The sequence below is a fragment of the Ursus americanus genome, chromosome 2 (assembly GCF_024610735.1).
Source record: "Ursus americanus isolate L20-20 chromosome 2, mUrsAme1.1.p, whole genome shotgun sequence".
Classification (NCBI taxonomy): Eukaryota; Metazoa; Chordata; class Mammalia; order Carnivora; family Ursidae; genus Ursus; species Ursus americanus.
The window spans coordinates 23,133,256-23,154,367 of NC_142128.1; the positions used below are offsets into that span (position 1 = coordinate 23,133,256).

The 21,112-nt window shown below is 47.4% G+C and overlaps 2 protein-coding genes across 3 annotated transcripts in view; one reads left to right on the top strand and one right to left on the bottom strand.

The window, feature by feature from the left end:
* MOSMO (modulator of smoothened) overlaps positions 1–1,925 on the bottom strand; it is a 65,121-nt gene extending 63,196 nt beyond the window's left edge. The window contains exon 1 of one of the 2 annotated variants that reach the window (XM_087869896.1): positions 1,767–1,925. In XM_087869896.1, coding sequence (XP_087726022.1) covers positions 1,767–1,872 — 106 coding nt within the window. In that variant the 5' untranslated portion in view covers positions 1,873–1,925. The remainder of the gene's footprint in view (positions 1–1,766) is intronic. The other variant, XM_045776490.2, reaches the window with a different exon arrangement.
* Positions 1,926–8,386: 6,461 nt separating this feature from the next.
* On the top strand, positions 8,387–21,013 carry PDZD9 (PDZ domain containing 9). The gene is made up of 4 exons (XM_045776436.2): positions 8,387–8,417; positions 10,335–10,514; positions 15,469–15,658; positions 20,576–21,013. The coding sequence occupies exons 1-4, from the start codon at positions 8,387–8,389 to the stop codon at positions 20,967–20,969; spliced, it is 795 nt and encodes a 264-aa protein (XP_045632392.1). The 3' UTR covers positions 20,970–21,013.
* Positions 21,014–21,112: the final 99 nt, after the last annotated feature.

The window sequence follows — 21,112 nt, forward strand, 5'->3', positions numbered from 1 at the left end:
TTGACATTGTCAACATTTTCAAAAACAGCCCATAGTTTCATCAAATTCCAAACCATCCTAAACATTTTCTTATTCACCTTACAATTTTTTAAAAATGAGCTATAACTGACATATAACATTGTGTACATTAGGGGTACAATGTGTTGATTTGATACATTTATGTATTGTAAATTTACCACAGTAGCATTAGCAGCTCCATCACATCAAAATAATCATATATGTTTTACAATTAAGAGCTCTGCTTAAACTTGTAAAGGCAAAAAAAGAGAATTTTTAGTGTGTTATTTTAATAACCCGTAAATCTGACAGCACGATTTTGTGTTACTAGATCTAGATGGAGGAGAGAAGGGAGGGAAGAGGGAGCAACAAATGTCCCAGCAACTGCTTTTTTTAAGAGCTAAATATACTGCAGGATAAATACAGAACCATAAGTAATACTTAAGAAGTAACTTTGACAGCACAGTGATACATTTTTATAACAAATTATTCACGGAGGGAGTCTGACATTCCCAACCCCCAATATTCCCATCACCTGCACTGAACAAGCAGTTAGAAAACAAGCTCATTCCTTTATTCCGATCAGCTCTCCTGACAGCTGTGACATTAATTAGAGGTTTGGTCTCACAGGTCTGAGTGAGTGAGTGTGTGTGTGTGTGTGTGTGTGTGTGTGTGTGTGTGTGTGTGTGTGTGTGTGAAAGAGGGAGAGGGAGAGTGCGTGTGCGTGCGTGGTAGCCCAAGATGAGAAAAATCCTGCAAGGGCATTCACCTGGGATACCCTTCAGAAGGATGCCTACTTCTCTCCTGAGGGCACCACCTTGTCTCTGCTGCCTACAGCTCCGTGGTATTACAACAGGCACTGCTACTGCTGCTGGGCTCCCTGCAACTCTAATGTGTTATTTAATTTTGTAACTACTATTAAGATCTCTAAAGCGTTTTGTGATGCGCTGGAATGAAAGATGCTCCATAAAACGAAGTTTATTATTAGTATTATTATAGCTCCCGGGCCTAAAATAAAGCAAAATTATAACTACACAGACTTCAAAGGGAAAATCGGAAGCCACATGCGTCTTAAACACTGCCAAGCGGGCAGGGGACAGGCGAGGGCGCAGGGAGGGAGACCCCCGCCCCCACCCAGCACACCAGCTCCCCCAGCACCATTAACCCTGTCTGGTCGGGCCACCTGGAACCCGGCTGCAGCTCCCTCCCTCGCGGGGCCCGGACCTGACTCCTCACGCAGCTCTCTGGGGGTTCTCGCTCTGCCCCACAGGCTGCCTCCCTCCGGGCCCGGGTCCCCGCCTAGTTTCTAATTCCTTCACAGGCGCCTCAGTTTTCTCCAAATCAAGGTTTCTTTCGTCTCCCACCTGGACTTTCTCACACCTCCCCCCACCAATCCAGGACGAAGCTCGTTCCTCCGCGGTCCCTCAAGTCCGGCGGCTGTCTCCCCACCACCCTCCCTTCCCCGTCCGGTACCCGCCAGCCCATCCCAGGTCTCGTCGCCCCTCGGCCACTTTTCGCTCAGCCCGGGGCGCCTCTCCTCTCAGCCTGAGGGTCCCCCTCGCGACCGCGCGTCCTCTTCTCCATCGGCTCCCCCCTCTCTGCCCCCCGGGCTCCCGGCCCCGCAGCCCCTGACGCCTCTCGCCCCCTCCCTCCTCAGGGCAGCCCCCGCCTCGCACCCTCCAGCCCCGTTTTCCCCTCAGCAGGGTCTCCCCTCTCCGCCCTCAGCCCTCAGCCAATCCCCCGCCCGGCCCCGCGCGCCCGCCGCTCACCCGCGGACTCCCCGGTGTTGATCCAGTCCGGGTTGGCGATGCTGGCGATGGCGAAGATATCAGCGGCCAGAAAGAGACATCCTGAGATGATGGTCAGTTTATCCATCTCCCCGCCCCGCTCCCCCCACCCCCCGAGCCCCGGGCAGGCCGCGGCCTCACGCCTCCCGCCCCATGGGCCGCCGCCGGGGCCCGGAGTCCCCGCGCCGCCGCCTCGCGCCCCCTCGGCCCCCGCGCGCCACTCGCGCCCTCCGCGCGCCCGGGACCAGCAGCCGCGGCGCGGCCCGCACAGCCGGAACCGCCGCCCGCCCCGGAACTGCTCGGCTTGCCCGCCCCTCACCCGGAAGCGAAGCCGCGGCACTGGAGAGGCCGGGCCAGCTCCCGGGCGGCGGCGACCGTGCGCGGTTCTTCCGGCTCTGCCACCTGCCTCGCAGCCCCGGGCCACAGCTCCGACCCTCCCGACCGCCCCGGGCCCCGCTGTGTTCCGCCGGCCTCTCCTCGGCCGCCCGCCTCGCTGCCGGGGAGCCGGACCGGCACCCGGCCCAGGCTCCTGCTCCGCGCCCGGGTCTCTTCCGGCAGGCCATGCCGCCTTTTGGCTTTCTGGCCAATAATAATAATAATAATATTGTTATCGTTGTCAATGACTGTTCCGTGACAAAATGCCCCTCAGTCTTTAGCCTTGCAAAAGGGAGACTGGATTGGTAGGTGGGGTATCTGCCAAGTGACTCGGGGCCCCAAACAGTCCTTGTCACCTTGTGTTAGCATTGCCCCCTCCTCGTCGGTCAACTCCAGGACTTCCCCATTTAGGAAATAACTGTCGACACCTAGTGGGGGTACTGGACTGGACATGCGAGACAAGGTTTCCACTCTCCGGAAGCTTACGTCCTGGTGGGGAAGAGACAAACACGTTAAAATTTTGTCTTTAAAATAAAGATAATTTCAGGTGTTGCTTTGTGAATTAAATGCGGGAGTCTGTCTGATGGCGGGAGAGAAGGAGGCCTGCGGTGATACTTAGGATGGTCAGGGAAGGTTCACTGTGATCACCAGGATCATTAAGTCCTGACTTGTGAAGATTTGGGCAAGGCTACTCCAGACCGAGGGTAAAGCAAGTGCAAAGAGTAAGAGGTTGGCTTCTTAAAGGAACTGTGGAATAGCCTGTGTGGCTGGAGGGTAGTATGAAAAGACAGAAAGGTAGGCGGAGGCCAGAGGTGGGGCTTTGGGAGCCGTGGTAAAAGGTCTGGATTTTGTTCTAAGTGGAAGGGAAAGGCAGGAGGTTTTCAGCAGGAGACTGACAAGGTCTTATTTAATCTACAAAGATAGTGTAGTTAGTAGGGGGGAGGGGCAAGATTAGAAGCAGGGATACCAGTTAACAGGCGAAGTACTCTAGGAGAGAGAAACGTAGCTTTGGCTAGGATGAGAATAGTGAAAATGGAGAAAGATGTACAGCTTTGGCTATTTTGTAGGCAAGGAAAATGACTGACAATGGGGTAGGGTTGAAACATAGAGAAGCCTCAGGAATGACTTCTAAGGTTTTGGCCTGAGTAACCAGGTGTTTGGTGGTAGTATTTACTGAGTTGAGGCATGAGGAGAAGCTTAGTTTGGGTGGATAAACAGAAAAAAATAACACCTTGGTATAATTTGTTATGATCAAATACAGATGATCTATCCATCTACAATTTTGCTGTCTAGTGGAGGTTTCTTTTTCTTTCATGACTCATGGACCAAATCACCATTAACCCTAACTTTGGATCCAGCTTTTTCTTTTCTGGTAGTCCCCCATGCAGCAAACAGGAGATGGGACACTCATTTTCTCCTTAAATGCCACATAGGTCATCTCTAGAAAGACCTGGAAGAGTGACATCTGTCTCTATTTTTGGAATGCCTACATGTTCACAAAACTCAGCAAGTTTCAAATTCCACTAAATCCAACAGCCTTGCAGAAACTCACAGAGAGTTATCAGTGTCACCACATAGACTGGGTAAGGAGGGATTTGATTGCTAGTCTATAGACTTTCCTGTCCAAACATTGGTCTCCAGGGGGGGCAGGATTTTTTTAAAAAAACATTATACCTTTAGTTTTCCTCTGCCACAGAAATTGGCAGAAGCTGATTGATTGATATATTCCAGGGATTCAGATATGCATATCACATTACTATAGGAGGGCTTTACTTTTTTTTTTTTTAACTACTGGAGAAGTTTGATGGAATCATATTCTTGGCTTCTCATCCAGAGTTTTTGTTGCCCAGTAATAGAAGAAACTCCAACTACATAGTTCTGAATTCTCAAACACTGTCCACTGATATTGACTACCAGGCAGTTGAGAATCCTGAGGTGAAATGTTGGAACAGTTTGCTTATTCTGACTCCAAATGAGTGGAATGATGATCACGTGATTATTGTCTTTAAAAAATATAAGTATATGGGGTGCCTGGGTGGCTCAGTCGGTTAAAAGTCTGACTCTTGATTTTGGCTCAGATCATGATCTCAGCATTGTGAGATCGAGCCCCGCATGGGGTCTGCAGTGGGCGTGGAGCCTGCTTAAGATTTTCTCTCTCCTTCTCCCTCTGCCTCTCCAAACCCTCTAAAATAAAATAAATAAATCAAGTATAAATTTTCCTTCTACTTGGGCGGCACTTCCCAGTCCCTCCTATGTCTGCTCCTCCACAAAAGGTTCTGAATCTAAGATTAAAGGATAAAAACAAGCAGTACGATGGAAACTAGACTTCTTATGGTGATCATTTCATCATGTATACGAATGTTGAATCCCTGTGTTGTACACCTGAAACTAATATATGTCAACTATACTTAAATTTATAGAAAAAAAAATAGTGCAAAGTTTAAAAAAAATTGAGGGTTTTTTTTGGTTGTTGTTTGTTTTTTACCAGATTAATGGCCACACATCACTTTAGACAATAGTCACCTATCCCATTCCTCTTACCAACCAGGATGGGGGTGGGAGGGGTGGACAGGGACCAAATATTCTGTTAACAGATTTTCTGTTAATTCTGTTTTTAACCCCACATCTCATTCTTGACTTCCAACATATCTGGTGTTTCAAAGTCCCAAGCCTTTCTGAGATCTAGGGGACAGATCAGTTCCTCTCTCCTCCATATCCCAGTATAGATTTTAGTAGACACAAACCCTAGGGGTTAGGAGAGGTGGTGTGATGAAACAGAAAGGATACAGAACTGTATTCCAGTCCCACCCCTTCTACTGCCTTGAGCTTGGGAAAGTCCTGTCACCTCCCTGGGCCTCTTTCCCTCCTCTTACTTAATAGACTCCCAGTCATGCACTCTGCTTCAGTGATAGAACCTCCCCATCCCCTCACTTACCCCCAAGTAAAGCAGCTGGGAATTTTCTATTCGGAGAGAGATGAGCCACAAGGATCCTTGAGGCAGAAAATCCTTGGGGACCCTGAAGGCCCCCAGGAGGGATCTACGGTGGCAGGCTGGAGTCATAAATAGGCATTCTGTGCTGTTAAGGGGCTGTGAACACGGTGTGCTTAATTGTGATGGATGATAGGCCTTGGCCCAGCAGAGACTGAATCCAGATGGGACCTTGGTGAAATCTGTGGAGGGGATTGTGTAATCACTCTTCTTTTTAAGGAGCAGCTTCGGCCTGACAGGATAAAGAACACACTGCCTCCCCCTGGGGTGGGGGAGGGAGGTCAAGTTCACCACACAGGCCAGGATTGCGTGGATGCACCATAGGTATGCACCATAGGTATGCACGTGGGGTTTGTGGGGTTAGATAAGACAAAAGAGCTAAATCCAGAGTTTAACACTTTGTGCCTTGGGCTCAAATCTCCTTTCCTCTCACGGACTGGGTTCCATTGGAGCTGACTCAGAGACAAGAGATTATCAATTAGCTTGCGGGGAGTTTATTAGGGAGTGCACTCAGGAGCAGGGGAGGGTGGGGAGGCAGCAGGGAAGGCCGAGAGGGAGCAGTTTGGGGGTGGTGAAGTCACAGGATGCTTTGGCAGACCCTATGGGGAACTCTGAAGCTGGGATGGCTGTTTGGAGTTGGGGAAAAGGGGCCAAGCCTTTGTATGCCTGCATGGACTAGTCCTCAGATGCTAGTTGCCCCAGGAATGGGGCATGACCTTGGGTGCGACTGCTCTTCAGCCAAGGCAATTCCTTGAGAGCACTGACAGCTGAGCTCTGTCAACCTCCCACCTTCCCAGCAGCTGGGGACTGGGTCCTTGAGTCTTCAGGGGGACCAGGTAGCACAGGGCAACATTTGCCACAGTGCACCCACTGTGCTAGGCGGATCCACCTGCTTCTTTTCAGTTCTGAGAGCAGGACCCTGGTGGGGATCTTTTCCTGTGGGAATCTTATAAGAGGAAGGTTAGCAGGACAAACTACAGCTCCCCCTGTTGCCGCAGCTCATCTGGAGGCCTAACGGACACACTCATCACTTCCCTCCTCTCCTGCCCATCCCAGATTCCTCTCACCTCCTGCTAGCACCTCTGGTGGTCTAGGTGGCTTGTATGGTGAGGTGGTTCAGACCTCCATCTCTAAGGAGTTTGAGCCACTGGTTGCCATGTATTTCCCAGGCGGTGGCTACTTTGTCCATTTACTGTCAAAATAGGGCAAAGGAGTACTAAGAGATACTTGGGCAGATCATGAGGGTGCCAAACCATTCCATTTTACTACGGTGAAAAATTGAACAGTCTTAGTGTTTCCCTGTGCCTCAGGCTATGTACATTCTCCTCTACTGGGGATGGAACCCTTGTTATTACCTGGACAGCAGGGTCATCAGCTCCAAAATCCCATCTAAGCATCTACTCTTTCCCTGGCACTAGCTGCTCCAGGTGGGGTGCGTTCTCTAGGAAACACTCTTGAGTTGCAGGGAGTTTACTGGGGAGTGCTCTTGGGACCCACACCTGTGGGGGGAGGAAAGGGAAGCAGCACCTGACAAAGGGAGAACTCAGGTGGCAGCACAGCCACAGAAGGACCTCAGTGGACTGTACAGGAGCTCTGGAGCTGGGACTGCCCTCCAGAGTTGCTTGAGTTGTACTGAGGGAGCCAGGTTTTTGCCCGACGGTGACGGGTCACTGGATGCTAGCTGCCCTGGGAAGGTGTGATCTTGGGCAAGGAGCTCAGCTAGAAGAAAGGGTGGGGTGGAGGGGCAGGAATAAATCCGTCAGTCCTGAAGGGGGATCTGGGCAGCACAGGACAGCAGCCATGACCATTTGTATCCTGCAATTCCACCCTCCAGTGTAATCTTGACATCTGCCCTAAAGACAGTTTTTAGCCTGGGGTGGAGGAAGGCAGTTAGACCTCCTGTGTGCCAGGTGCTGATATGCTCCCCTCACCAAACCTCTGATGCTGACGTGCTTGAGTCCCACAAACTCTCACCATTCCCTCTACTCATAGGAACATGGAGGAAAATGATGCATTTTATGAAGGAATTAATTTGGTGTCAGGACAGACACCTTGCCAGACGGTTTGGACGGGGAAACTGGTGATTGATCACAAGAAGCCACCTGCTGGAGACTCCTTGAAGTTGAGAATATAAAAAATGGACAGCTCTATTCATTTCCCTTTGTCTCAGCTTCTGCAACACAGGATTTATCCAACAAAAATCTGCCCTGATTTATTGTCTGGGTAGAGCCACAGAAAAGGCCAACTAAACTAGAACCTGCCCAGGTCGGCCATGGAAATCTCTGCACAATTGCCTGATACCCAATAAGTGCTTGGTAACTATTTGTTGAAAGCGTGAATGCAAGGTGCTTACCCTCTCGGTGTCATCAGAGTGGGGATGACAACAGGCCCTACCTCATCACATTGTTTTCTATTTCTTCTAGAATATATTTTTGATAATTTATAGTTTCCTAAAATTGTCCACTTCATCTGCTTTTTATATCCGAGTTCCAAAGGGTAAGAACCTTGTTTGTCTTGCCTACTGTTGTGTCCCCAGCATCAGTACAAACCACAGAACCAGCTTCCAGTAAATATTTGTCCTATGACTGAATGCGTGTGGGGGAGGAAAGATTATTTTGGAGAAAAGAAGGAAGAATTAATTCCTCTCCTAATGGTGACTCATATTTTTTCGAGCCACCCTTGGCTTTTCCTCATTCAAAACATCCATGAAAACAGTGCAGTTCCAAAACAGTTGGGGCTGTTGATGCAACAATATTTAAAAATACCATTACTGGGAGAGCAGCAAGGGGCTTCTGCGCTCTTCTATGGTCTTCTAGTTAGGATCTGCCTCTGCAGACCTTTTCCCATCTTTGCCACGCCCTCCCCTGTTCTTCCTCCATCCTCCCCAGTTCAGTTGTTTTCCAAGAATGGATGATGAACCCGCTGGGAGCCAGGCACTGTGTTAACCACCGCACAAGTTTTGTTTTTCTCCCCTGTCCCTCCCGCCCCCAAATTTCTACTCACTCCACTTTCCGGGGTCCACGGAGGTCTTTAACTGGCACAGTTGCCCAACTTCTGCCCCCTGGCGGCCACTCCGAGGAGCAGCGCCCGAGGTCTCCTCGCCGCCCGGGGGTCCGCCCCGCCGCCCGCGGTCTGCCCGCAGTGCGCCGTCTCCTCGCGGGTTCGAAACAGTTGGGAGTTGGACCCACTCCAGCTTCGGCTCTGGGAGGCCCTCTGAGCGGCCTGCCCTCCTGGGGCCATGAAGAAGGCCGTTCTAAAAAGCAAAAAAGGTAACTGGGGAGTGGGGAGACGGCGACGCCCTGGGGACAAAGCCTTCGTCACTTTGCCTCCCCTGTAAAATGGGAACGTCAGACTCTTGGCCTGGGAGGAAGCCTCTCCCCATCATTTGTTTACTAAACTATACTTTACATGCACTAAGAGCCCCTCATTGTTAGTGTAGAGCTCCGAGTTTTGACAAACGATTGCCCAGGTTTAACCACCACCATCAAGGTGTGGAGAAGCTCAACCCGCCCCCCCCCCCACGCCCCCACCAATGGCTTTGCGCTGCCCCTTTGCCGCCAGCCCGCGCACTTCCGGTGCCTGACACTCTCATCGGTGTCCTGTAGTTTTGCCCTTTCCACGAAGGTGGAATCATCTGATATGGAGTCTTGAGTCTGCCTTCTTTCCCTTAACCCTGCTGGCTTTTGAGACTGGGCTTCACAGATTATTTTATCCTGAGCACATTTAATTTGCAAGGTGAGGTTGGGACCCAGACCCCGCCTAAGGATGCCGCTTCTCCGTGTGCTCAGGCACTGGAGGCTGAAGGAGGGGTACCACCTGCTCCATCTCGCTCCTATAATCCTGAACAGTCTCCGAATGTGGTACCTTCTTTATACTGGGTTCCTTTACTTACTTTCTAGAGAGCCTCTGTGGTTTGGGGGAAGGCCACGTGGGAGATAAGCAAGAACACTTGCTTAAGAGGGAAGGGCCAGGAACCTGGCCAGTCTGGCACATCTGGGGGTGCAGGGACTGGGAGAGCCCCTCCCTCAGCAGTGGGGACGACTCCTGGGCCCTCAAAACACCACAGTCACATGGATTTGGCAAAGGCTCAGCAAGGAGCAGTTTGTCACTTGTCCTTAAGGAAAGGTGTGCTGATAACGAATGTCCCCAGAAGCTTCCTGTGGACTGAAAATGAGTCTTCTGAGAAGCTTCCTCTTGGGAGAATAACTTGTTTTAAATCACTCCATTGTCTGCAACTTTTCTTTTGAGAGTTAGTTCTGTAGAAAACATATTTCGACACCCCTCCACCATCACCCATTGTCCCAGATTTTCCCGCCAAATGATCTTTTCCTGCTATTTCCACTGTCACTGCCACGGCATGCTTGGGTAATCACCGTAATTGTGGTAGTACTTTGATTTCTCACTTCCACTCTGGACCCCACAATCCATGCTCCACACAGCAACCAGAAGGTGGTTTTTTGGTTTGGTTTTGTCTGAAGAAAATGAAAATCTTACTGTGTCCTGCTTAAATTGCTCCTCCTCTCTTCCAGTGAGGTAAGCCTGTGAAGCAGCCTGTAGGCTCTGCCTTTGCTTCTCTGGCCTGCCCCATGCGTCGTCTGTCATCTCGGTTCTTTCCTGTCTCAGAGCCTTGATCCGATTTGCTCCCTCCCACCCTCCTTTGTCTAAATATTTCCTGTTCCTCTTTTTACCTCAATTCAAACGTTACCTCCTGTATGAAGCCTGAACCGCCTTCCCCACAGGATACCTTGGCCTCCTGTCAGTCCCCCTCAGAGCTCTCTGTACTTTTCCTTCATAGCATGTGTTACAGTATGTTATTCAACATACATTTGCATGACTGATGGATATCTGCTTCTTCCACTAAGCTGGAAGATCCATACGGGCAAGAAACTGTTATTTCCTAGAGCACTGCCTGCCTCAGAAAAGATTTATCAAGCCGAGAGATGATAACTGACATTAATTAAGCACTCAGCAGGTGCCAGGTGCTGGGCAAAGCCCTTTAACTGTCTCGTTTGTACTCCTAACAAGCCTCTGAGCTAGACACTTATTGTCCTCACTTTACTGACAGGGAAACTGAGGAATAGAAAGGTTACGAAACTGCCCTGGGAATCTGGCTTTGGGACCCCAGGGGTACTGCCATGCTGCTGTCTAGGTGATGGACTGAAAAAGTGTCTCCCTCTTTTTATTAGACAAACAAATCGGCTTCAATGTCAAGTCATCTGTACACAACTTGAGCAAAACTCAGCAGACCAAACTCACTGTGGGGAACCTGGGCCTAGGCCTAATCATCATCCAGAACGGGCCCTACCTCCAGATCACCCACCTCATCAGAAAGGGGGCTGCGGCCAGGGATGGAAAACTCAAGCCAGGTGACTGTGGTCTCCCCCTGCCTCCCTCCTGTCTGCCTTCGGGGAGACTCTGGTTAGCAGGTTTTAGTGTAACCATAATCATGATGATGACATCGTTTGAGAGCAGATTTCTGTGGGCCAGCCACTTGCTATCACTTTATCAACCCTCGCTGTTGTGCATTTTTATTCAATGAATTCTTACTGTAAGTCTCTAGGTAGGAGCCACTGTCATCCCCCTTTCACAGGGGACAAAACTGAGGCTCAGTGAGCTTGAGTTCCTTGCCCAGGTTTATCCTGTGGGATACAAATACAGGCACGGTATCACTCTAGAGTTTATGGCTGTCGGTGGATAAACCCTTCTTCTTTTGTAGGCAGTGTTAATCATCATTAATGTTTAGATGCATGATCTCATTTCACTCTCCTGACAATCCCTGGGCTAGATTCTGCATTAAGCCGCCTTTACAGATAGGGAATCAGATATTTAGTAACTTGCCCACCAGGGATTAGGGGCTTGAACCCTCTGTGTTAGACATCCAAGCCCCACGGCTTTCTCAACACCACCCTGCTTCTCCTGTCTTGGGGTGAATGGATTTTCCATCCAGTTCAAGATGTGTGTTCCAGTGTTTGCTCCGGTTCTAGGGCTGTGCTGGCGAGCCAGGGAGACACGATGGGCTGCAAGGGTGGTGAGAGGGAAGAGCCACCCGGTTCTAGCTGGGCCTGAATTCAGGCCCAGGCTCTGCCACCTCGTAGTTCTGTGACCTCGGGCAAAGTCCTCTAACCTTCCAGGTGTAGGTCACCTCATCTCTGATTTGGGATAATACCACCTTCGTCAGAGCCAGCGGGGATTTGGAGAGGTAATGTTTATGAAAGTGCTTTGAAAATGACAGTTCAATGGGAATACTGGCAATCATTTCTCTTAGGCTGTTCTTAGTTTCCAGACTTGTTTTTTGTTGTTGTTTTTAATAAAAAATGATTGTGGTACAGGAGCCCCAGTGGACTAAGCCACTGGTTTGTAAGTCTCGTTATCTATTAGAATCACCTGGGGAGGGGCGCCTGGGTGGCTCAGTCGTTAAGCGTCTGCCTTCGGCTCAGGGCGTGATCCGGGAGTCCTAGGATCGAGCCCCACGTCAGGCTCCTCTGCCGGGAGCCTGCTTCTTCCTCTCCCACTCCCCCTGCTTGTGTTCCCTCTCTTGCTGGCTGTCTCTCTCTCTGTCAAATAAATAAATAAAATCTTAAAAAAAAAAAAAAAGAAAAAAGAATCACCTGGGGAACTTATAAAACTGAGGTGCCTACGCCCTATCTCCCCAGAGGTTCTGATTCAATTTATCTGGGGCCGGTCATGGTTTCAAAGCTCCTTGGGTGATTGATTCCAAGTGCAGCTTGGTTTAGAAGCAGTGGGTTAAAGAAAAGATAAATGATGCCATTATGAACGTTTACTTCACCTTAAAATCCAAAACATCTTCTCCAAATGTCACTACTTGGTGCTGGGCCACAGAGTGCCAGAAAGAGAGCTCTGGACTTTCCAGACCAGAAGAAGTTCAGGACAGGTCGCATGAGCTTTTCTGCACGTTCTCCTTAGCTTATCTGGGGTCAGGCGACGGCTTGTTGATAACCAGAGCGCACAGTCACTGGAGTGCAACAGGAGTGCACTATTATGCACGGGAAGCAGGACCTCATGGTGCGGCTCCAGTCAGTGGGTTCCTTGAGGTCAGAGGCGGTCTTGAGTTCATCTTTTAAATCCAGGATTTACCTACAGTGCTGGTGCATTTGTTATGTCTGTGCTTAATACATGAATATTTGTCACAGCCATTGTGCAAGGAGTTTCCACATCTAGGATCTCATTTAATCTCTGCACCACTCCTGGAAGGTGGGTAATGCAAGATAGAGGGTTGGGGAGGTGAAGGAACTGGGTCAATACACCGAGCTAAGTGGGTGGACGGAGGGGTGCCTGGGTGGCTCAGTTGTTAAGCGTCTGCCTTGGGCTCAGGGCATGATCCCAGGGTCCTGGGATGGAGCCCTGCATCGGGCTCCCCGCTCAGTGGGAAGCCTGCTTCTCCCTCTCTCATTCCCCCTGCTTGTGTTCCCTCTCTTGCTGTCTCTGTCAAATAAATAAGTAAAATCTTAAAAAAAAAAAAAAGCGGGTGGATGGAGCTGGGACTTGAGCCCATGGCCCCCGAGAAAGCCCACACCTTTGACTGGAAATGGGATTTCAGTATCAGAGAGAGTCCAGAGTCCCAAACTCTTTACTTCCCTTCAGGGTCTTGGTTTCAGAGACCGGAATTCAGTGCTTTTGACAATGATTGAGAATTTCAAAGGTGACAGTCCCACAAGCCTGCTACTTCTTTGACCCCATTATCTCCCAGCCCCATTATTTCTTCTCCACGTGCTTTATATTTTTCTCTTCTGGTGTTTCAAAATAGGGTTTCATCTTGATTTCCTGGTTTAGTTTAGTGTTAGTTTATTCGAGCTAAATTTAAATTTCTTTTGACCAGTCTTTAAACAGACTCTGATATATAGAGTCTTAAGAAATTAGTATAGCTTTGAGGGGCGCCTGGGTGGCACAGCGGTTGAGCGTCTGCCTTCGGCTCAGGGCGTGATCCTGGCGTTATGGGATCGAGCCCCACATCAGGCTCCTCCGCTATGAGCCTGCTTCTTCCTCTCCCACTCCCCCTGCTTGTGTTCCCTCTCTCGCTGGCTGTCTCTATCTCTGTCAAATAAATAAATAAAATCTTAAAAAAAAAAAAAAGAAATTAGTATAGCTTTGAAGGCAAATACAAGTCACGTACTGGCCACATTCATTCACCAAGCATTTCCTGAATGCCTACTGTGTGCATGTATTCTGCTAGGCACAGGGGTATAAAGGTGAGCCAAATAGATGTGGTCTCTAACTACATGGAGCTTATGGAACTTACAGCCTCATCGGGAGAGATGGAGAAAAATAAACAAAATCTATTTTTCAGTAGTGACTTGGCCGCTGCAAAGTTGATTTAATATAGGTAATCGAGACAGTTTGTATAATAATGTGGTTCCTACAGCCCATTAAAACAGAAAAAAGATGTGTAATGAGGTTGGTATTCATAAATACCAGATTGGTATTTCTTTATGAAGGGCGACATTAATATCTATTGCCAGAGTAATCACATTCATACAACGACACGTTTGGTTTACAGCCAGGATGGTCAGGGAATTAAGCCGTTTATTTTCTGCCCTCTTGATAAAAAAAAAAAAAACCCTTTAACAACATAATTAAGCAGAATGCTAAGCCGTGGCTTTCAGCTATAAACGCTCCTTTTAACATTAGGCACAGAAGCACATCCAGTGAGGGGTTTTTGTGGTTGGGTTTTCGGGAGTTTTGTTTTGTTTTTTGTTTTTTTGCTGTTGTAATTAACCTCCATAGGATGAACAGCTGTTTCAGACTGCACACTCTGCAGGTAGCTGGGAAAAACTTGTTTCATTTTGAAGTTAGCTGCAGATACTAGGCTGGTTTTATACTCAGCTACTTTTTAAGACCAAAGTAGGTTTTCTCCACCCTTCTAAGTATTCATTTTGTTAACTACTTTGAAACTTAAGTTTCTGATAGCACTAGCACTATGGAAGTTTGTCCTTGGCATTCCCCAGAGGCTTCCTTTGAGATGAGCAGAATTCTCAACTCTAGAGTCGTGGGGTGTAGCAGCAGAGAAGGTACTTGGTCCGGACTCTTTTCTCCTTGGAAGCTAGGCTTCAGCTGTCTTGCAGTGAGGGTAATTGAGGAGCCCCTAGCTTCCCACGCACAGAGAGATGAACACACCCTTTGGGACTTCACTGGAGTTCCTTCATCCAGTGTTAGCTACAAAGTCTCCATTAACCATTTGGCAGGCTGTTCTAGTAAGATCTGCTAAGCTTTCACCCAATGTTAGCCCTTAAAAAGTAATTTCTTTGTATTCCTTCTTCTCTTGCTGAGTGTCCTTGTAGCAGTCAGGATTCTTCACTGCAAGCAATAGAAGAGTTCTATTAAGACACTGAACTTAGGACACGGAGTCTGACAGAATTACCAGAAAGGCTGGAAAACCAGGCTTGGAAAATGATGAGAGACAGAGGGCCATGTATAACTACCCCTGTAGCCCTGTGCTCCTATCACCCCACTGCGTCTCCTGCTCTGGGTTCAGTGACCCAGGTGGGCATGCCCCATGGCTGGATCTCATTTACACATCCACATCGTACGTGCTGGCCGTAGGGAGGTGGGCATGAAAGAGTAATTGGTTTTTTTAACATCCACTCTGGGGGGCCAGGGGCTTGCAGTCAAGATGTGGTTTTCTTCCCACTTGCTGGGGGATCAGAAGCTCCACGGTTGACCATCGCGCTTCCCTCCCTGTCCAGCAATGCCCTAAAGTAGGCAACCTAGCTGTCAAATCCCTTTAACCAACATACTCTCTGTATAGACATTGTAAGCTTAATTAAATCGTGCTAAATGTCCAGTGTTTTTCATGCAGAATTATTTGCTCACTAATACTTTGCAAGGCAGAAAATTAAAATCAAAGTCTTGATGTTAATACCAGTGGAGGGCAATGGAAATTGCCAGGCAGGTACAAGAGAAACTAGGTCATTTATTCACTTAGTACAAGTGGTTTTTTTCTTTAATAGTAATAGCTATTCATTTTACTTGAAACAAACAAGTTTTTTAGAATTTTAAAGGATGGTTCAGATTATAAATGGTTTTTAGCTTCTGTCATACCAAGGACTAAAGAAATGCAGTAAAAACATGAAATAATATGTACCATTACACCACTATTAAGAAACATGCATTCTCCATTATGCAAAGGACACTCATGGCACTGAGATGACCACTTTTATGAAATAAAGGCTGAAGCCTGGTTTGGGTTCAAAATGAACCAACAATATGAACTCTTAAAATGAAACACCTCATACTAGAGCCGGAAGTGGTATGAGACCATTGACCCATTATCTAAATTTTACTGATAATTTTTTCCCTCTTCAGGTGATGTTCTGATTACTGTTGGCCATGCCAACGTGTTAGGATATACTCTTCGAGAATTTTTAAAACTTTTGCAACACATCACCATAGGATCAGTGCTACAAATCAAGATTTACCGAGATTTTATTGACATACCCAAAGAATGGCAAGAAATTTATGATTTAATCCCTGAGACCAAATTCCCAGTAACATGGTAAGTAGTTCATTTTAGGAAATCTTTTGTTATGCGAGTACGCTGGGGTCTGTGAAGCACTGGGTCTTGGTTTTAGGGGAGAACGATCAGTTGGACCAGGGTAGGAGGGATTGGTGAAACGACCACATTTAGTGGGTTCTAAATCCTTCTGGAAAAGTACAATCTACAGGACCTAATGGGAGGCAGGCTAATGAAGGTGAGAGCCTTGAACCTGGAGCTCTAAAAAAGAGAACCATCCAATGGGAGCTCTGCCTCCAAATCTACCTGCCAAGTGTCCCCTTGTCCAGTCAGCTTTAAACACGTGCTGTGAACCCCATTCCTTCATTTGTCACCCGCACATTCAACTTCCCTCTGGATCCCTCTTTTTTAGGCGTCTGCCATCTTCACAAATCCCACCTTGACTCTGCTGCCCTCTCCCTGCTCCCCAGCCACAGTCCTGTCCCTTTGACTCCAAACAGGTAGAAAGAGCTGTAGCAGATTTGGGCCATTTTCCCAGGAGATGATTTCCCAGATGCTCTGTACCCCACCTCAGTGTAGGCCTTGCTTTCTTCACCTGGCTGAGAGGCCTCTTGGCAGGGCCACCCACAGCCCTCATGTTCCTGACTCCCGTGGACTCAAGTCTTCATTGTGCTTGGCTTTTGAGCCGCATTCGACGCTGTACAACTCCCACCCTCCACTCCTGTTGAAACATCATCTTCCCCAGGCTTCTGCCTTGGCGCTCCCCAGGGCTGAATCTTTGGCTTCCTTCTCTCAATCTCCTGGGCTATCTCTCACCGGTTCCTGTGTTTTCTATCACCCTCCAACTAGGAGTGACTTTCAAACTGTATGATCCTCAAGCTTGTACATTTCAATCCTTCATCTCCCACTTGGTGGCTCCATTTGGGTGTGTCACAAACCCCTCACACTCCTTATGCCAAAAAATAAAAAAAAACAGCTCACTGCTGATCTCCCAGTGGCCCTGTCTTACTGGGGGAGCATTTGCCTAGTTGAACAAGTCAGAAATTTAGGGGTTGTGCTAGATTTCTCCATCTCCGCCCAAAATAATCATGAAGACTTGCCATTTTACCTTCCAGCTGTCTCACATTTGTCCACTTCTCTCTGGCCACTACTACCACCTGTTAGAGTCACGATTTGGTCTCTACCACCTACTGCTGTCCCCTGTTCATTCTCTACACAGAACAATCCTTATATGATGCAAATCTGATTTTGACATGTTCCTGCTTAAAATCTTTTAAGAACTTCTGTCCTTGGGACAAATGCTCAAACCCTTAAACTGCTCTATGCTACCCCATGTGGCTAGTGTCTGTATCCCACTGCAGCCTCACCTCACTACTGCTCTCCCCTTCCCTCTCTAGTCCACTTTGGCTTTCAAGCTTTTTTGCCTTTTTTCTCGTTGCCTCGGCCTTTGCACTTGCTCTTCTGTCTGCAACATGCTTAGGACCCTGTCATTATTCATCCTTGAAGGCTTACTGTGCAAACTTTTTCAAGAGGCCTTACAAAATTAGGAAGTGTTAAAACACTGTCTGGTCCACCCATCATATACTTTCAAAGCAACCTGTGTTATCTCCTTCACAGCATTTCTCCTAATATCAGTGAAATAATCTGTATCATCCATTGTTTACTCTGTTGCCCTGGGAGAATGCAAACTGAAGGCAAGGACTCTGTTCTTACGCTCACTCTACCACAGGACTTTCCTGTGGTTTCCTTTATTCAGAGTGAATGAAAATTAAAATGCAGCTTCCAAACCTCAGGCAAATCACTTAATCTCTGAGGGCTTGGTTATCTGTAACCCAGGTGTACCAAAGACTCTTCTGTGGGTTGGACGCGTGAGGAAGGTCTGCAGAGCCTGAGAACATGTAGAACATGAGATCTTTTTCCTTCAACAAGTTCAGTGCTCTGATGCAAGAGTGGTCCTTATTAATTCGACAGGATTTCTCAGCACCAGTTGCTACAGCTGTGTCTCTTTGGTTATTGGGATGGGCTCAAGGAAATCTGGCTGGGGACTTTACTAAGGACTAAAAGATGGCCCACATTGCACTGACATTACTTCAGATATTCCTACTTGTGGTCCAAGGGACTGATATGGCCAACAGATGTGCTTTGCTAGTCTCCCACAGTATTTTAAAAAGCCAGAATAGCAGTGAGCTGTAGAGAGAAAGGAAGATACGTGGGGCTTTTCCAGAGGCCAATACTCTTCTTTCTTGACCCCCGGGGGTTGTGGCTACCCAAGTGTTTATAATTTTTTTCATTAAACTGTTTGGGTTGTTTTGTTTTGCATTTTTCTGTATCTTTCTAACAATTTTTTTAAAATGAAAAAATATTTGAATTAGTTGCCCAATTTACACATCTAATATTTCATGGGAAGAGTCTGCATCTGTGGTTTCTCCTGAAAAATCAGAAGATGGGCTTGCATCCCCACATGGTGATGGGGGGACTAGAGCTGGGTAGAGCTGTCTGTCCCCTTAGATCAGGCACAGACGGGACAAGTTTTCCCCCCCAAAACCAAACCAATCATGATGTAGTTAAAAGTCATTCATGATAACATTGCTTACTATGTGGTGGACACTGCTTGACGAGCATTGTACCCCTTAATCCTCAGGCCAATGCTTTTTATTATCCTGATTACAGAGGGGAAAATGGAAGCCAAGAGAGGTGGGTGTAAACTTGCCAGAGGTCACAGGGCAAAGTGTGAGTAGGCCTGTCTCTAGAGCAGCAATGTTCAAAAAGAACTTGCTGAGGTGGTGTCTATATTCCTTATTTGTGCTGCCCCATCCACTATTAAGCACCTGAAACGTGAGGGACTGCCACTGAGGAATTTTAAATTTTATTCAAGTTTCATCAGTTTAAAATTCAGCAGCCACACAGAGCTGGTGGACCCTGTACTGGGGAGTGCAGTTCTCAAGCCTGAGTTCTTAATCATTTGTTTATAGAGTGATTCTGTTTCTAAGCATTTTAATTGTTCAGAGTTTGTGATTCAGAATATTAAACTCTAAGGATGGCAGACTGACCATTCAAAAGCAAAAAAGAGAGAAACAGAACAGTACAACTCAGGTATGAGGCTAAAGCCCAGGGACTTAGGAACAGCAGGTACTTTCTGAATCCCTTCCTTAATTCCTTACTAAGGCACTTTAGTAATTTATGTGGAAAGGGGCAGGGAAGGAGCACAAAAGGAAAGAAAAGCCTTCTTACACAAGGAGCAAATGGCACTGTGTGCACACTGGAGAATATTCCACATAATACTCGGGGCAGGCCTAGTGGTATAAAAACTGTTTCCAACTCACTCTGACCTCTGCTGGCTTGTGGCTTTATAATCACACTTCAGTTGGTAAGAACCTGGCTCTCCTATCTGTTCTTTGTAGTTACCTAATACCGAGTTACAAAAGATATTCTTTGCAGTCTGGGGGAAAAAAAATAACGTGGATTTTTTTTTTTTTTTTTTAAATTCGTGAGCTGTTCAGGAAGTCCTGGGCAGGTCTGAAGGCAAACTGTTCTAATCCTGAGATCTTCTGCATCGCTTTGCATAGCACTAAATCAAGGATGAAGGAAAATCCACATTTTAATAAGACTTGGTTCTCAGTGAAAATGACTCAATTACTAATTGTTTGTTACCAGAAGAGAGAAACTTTAGGCAAACCTGTTGAAATTCTTGGGAGCAAACAGCAGTCAGAACTGCAGGAACATTAGTGATAATGCAAGCAAGTCTGAAAGGTTGGGGGTGGGGGGATGTTGGGGAAGAAAACAAATTCCTATTTCCCTGTAGCAGGACAGCTGTGCCAGAGGTCCCTAACCACAAAGACCAGGATGAGGGGGAGCAGGGAACAGCATTTGTTCAGGAGAGTTGTAGCAGATGCGGGAACCACAGGCTTTAGAAAAGCCGAAGAGGCCCACAGTTGTTAGCAGGCCAGTATTGCCCAAGTTTCAACAATCAAGAAAGCCAGTAGCTGGGGATATAAGGGTGATCAGGCTGGCCAGGTGGGTGTCCCCTTCCTCCCTCATCACTCACGTGCGTCCCTCCCAAAGCTGCGCGCTCGGTCGAAGAGGACGACTGTCCTTCGGTCAAGGGTGTATGAGTAGCTGCACTGTTCTGCTGGAACGTCCAAACAAGCTCTCAAGAAAGCCAATAGCTGGGGCAAGTTACAAAAAAATCTTTAAAAGCATTTGGCCAGAGGGGCGCCCAGGTGGCTCAGTCAGGTAAGCGACTGCCTTCGGCTCAGGTCGTGATCCCAGGGTGCTGGGACGGAGCCCCACCTCGGGCTCCCTACTTTGCGGGGAGCCTGCTTCTACCCCTGCCTGCCGCTCCCCCTGCTTGTGCTCTGTCAAATTAAAAAAAAAAAAAAAAAAAAATCACTTGGCCAGCAACAGAGAAGTAGAATACTGAATGAGACACATCTGGGCGTAGAAGGTATTGTATAAATCCATGTTTCTAAACCCAAGAGGCAAATGATGATGCTCAGGAGAAAAAAGAAGACTCAAAGATTTCCTCATGACTAGTGTGTTGAAGATCTTAGAGCCCCACTAGTTTCTGAATACACTGGAAATCAGTAATACCCTGTTATTGCTGACCCCATGTGACCTGTTAGAACAGAGCTCTGTGGAGGAGATGGCCAGGGTGACCTGTCATTCTGGAGGGAAATTAACCTACACTTTAAGGCCTGCTAATATTCTGGTCAGTAGTCTGGCTTAAGTCAGTACAAAGCAACATGAAATAATTTAAGGCAGAATTTGATTTACACTTAGGAATGGAAGGAAATGTAAAGGTACTTTTAAAGAGACAAACGTCAACAACACAGAAAGTGCCAAAGCTAAATCATATCCTCTCTTTTACGAACCAAAGCGGCTTATAAGACATCTTCTTAGGGGACAATGAATGTTCAGACAATTAAAAATCCATTTCTTTCACTATTTTTTTCATTTCAGTCCAACAAAGAAATCAGAGCAAGGAAAAGACCCTTTGGCAAGCAGTGATGACAACGAAGATGTAGTTTCAGATAAAAAACTTAAGTATTATAAATATCCACGGTCCACTGAGCCTCAGTCTGCAACGAGACCAATGTCCATCTCTAGAGAGTGGCATGGATATAAAAAGAAGAACCGTACTATTAGTGTAGGAAAAGACATTAACTGTGACGTGATGATTCACAGAGATCACAAGAAAGAAGTGAGAGCCCCTTCTCCATACTGGACAATGGTGAAGCACGACAATGAAAGCTCCTCCTCCTCCACGGCCTCCTCGACCTCAGATGCATTTTGGCTGGAAGACTATGCCCAAGTTGAAAAGTGCAAGGGTCAACCTGTACCAAAAGTTGCTTAGGCAGCAGTTTGCAAAATGGTGATCAATAAGCATCTATCTTGAAAACACCCAAGTTTTGTGCATTGCTATGTACAAGTTTGCTATACTTACAGGAATATGTGCAGACTTAACCACCTTTCACAAGTACATTGTAATGCCTTCGG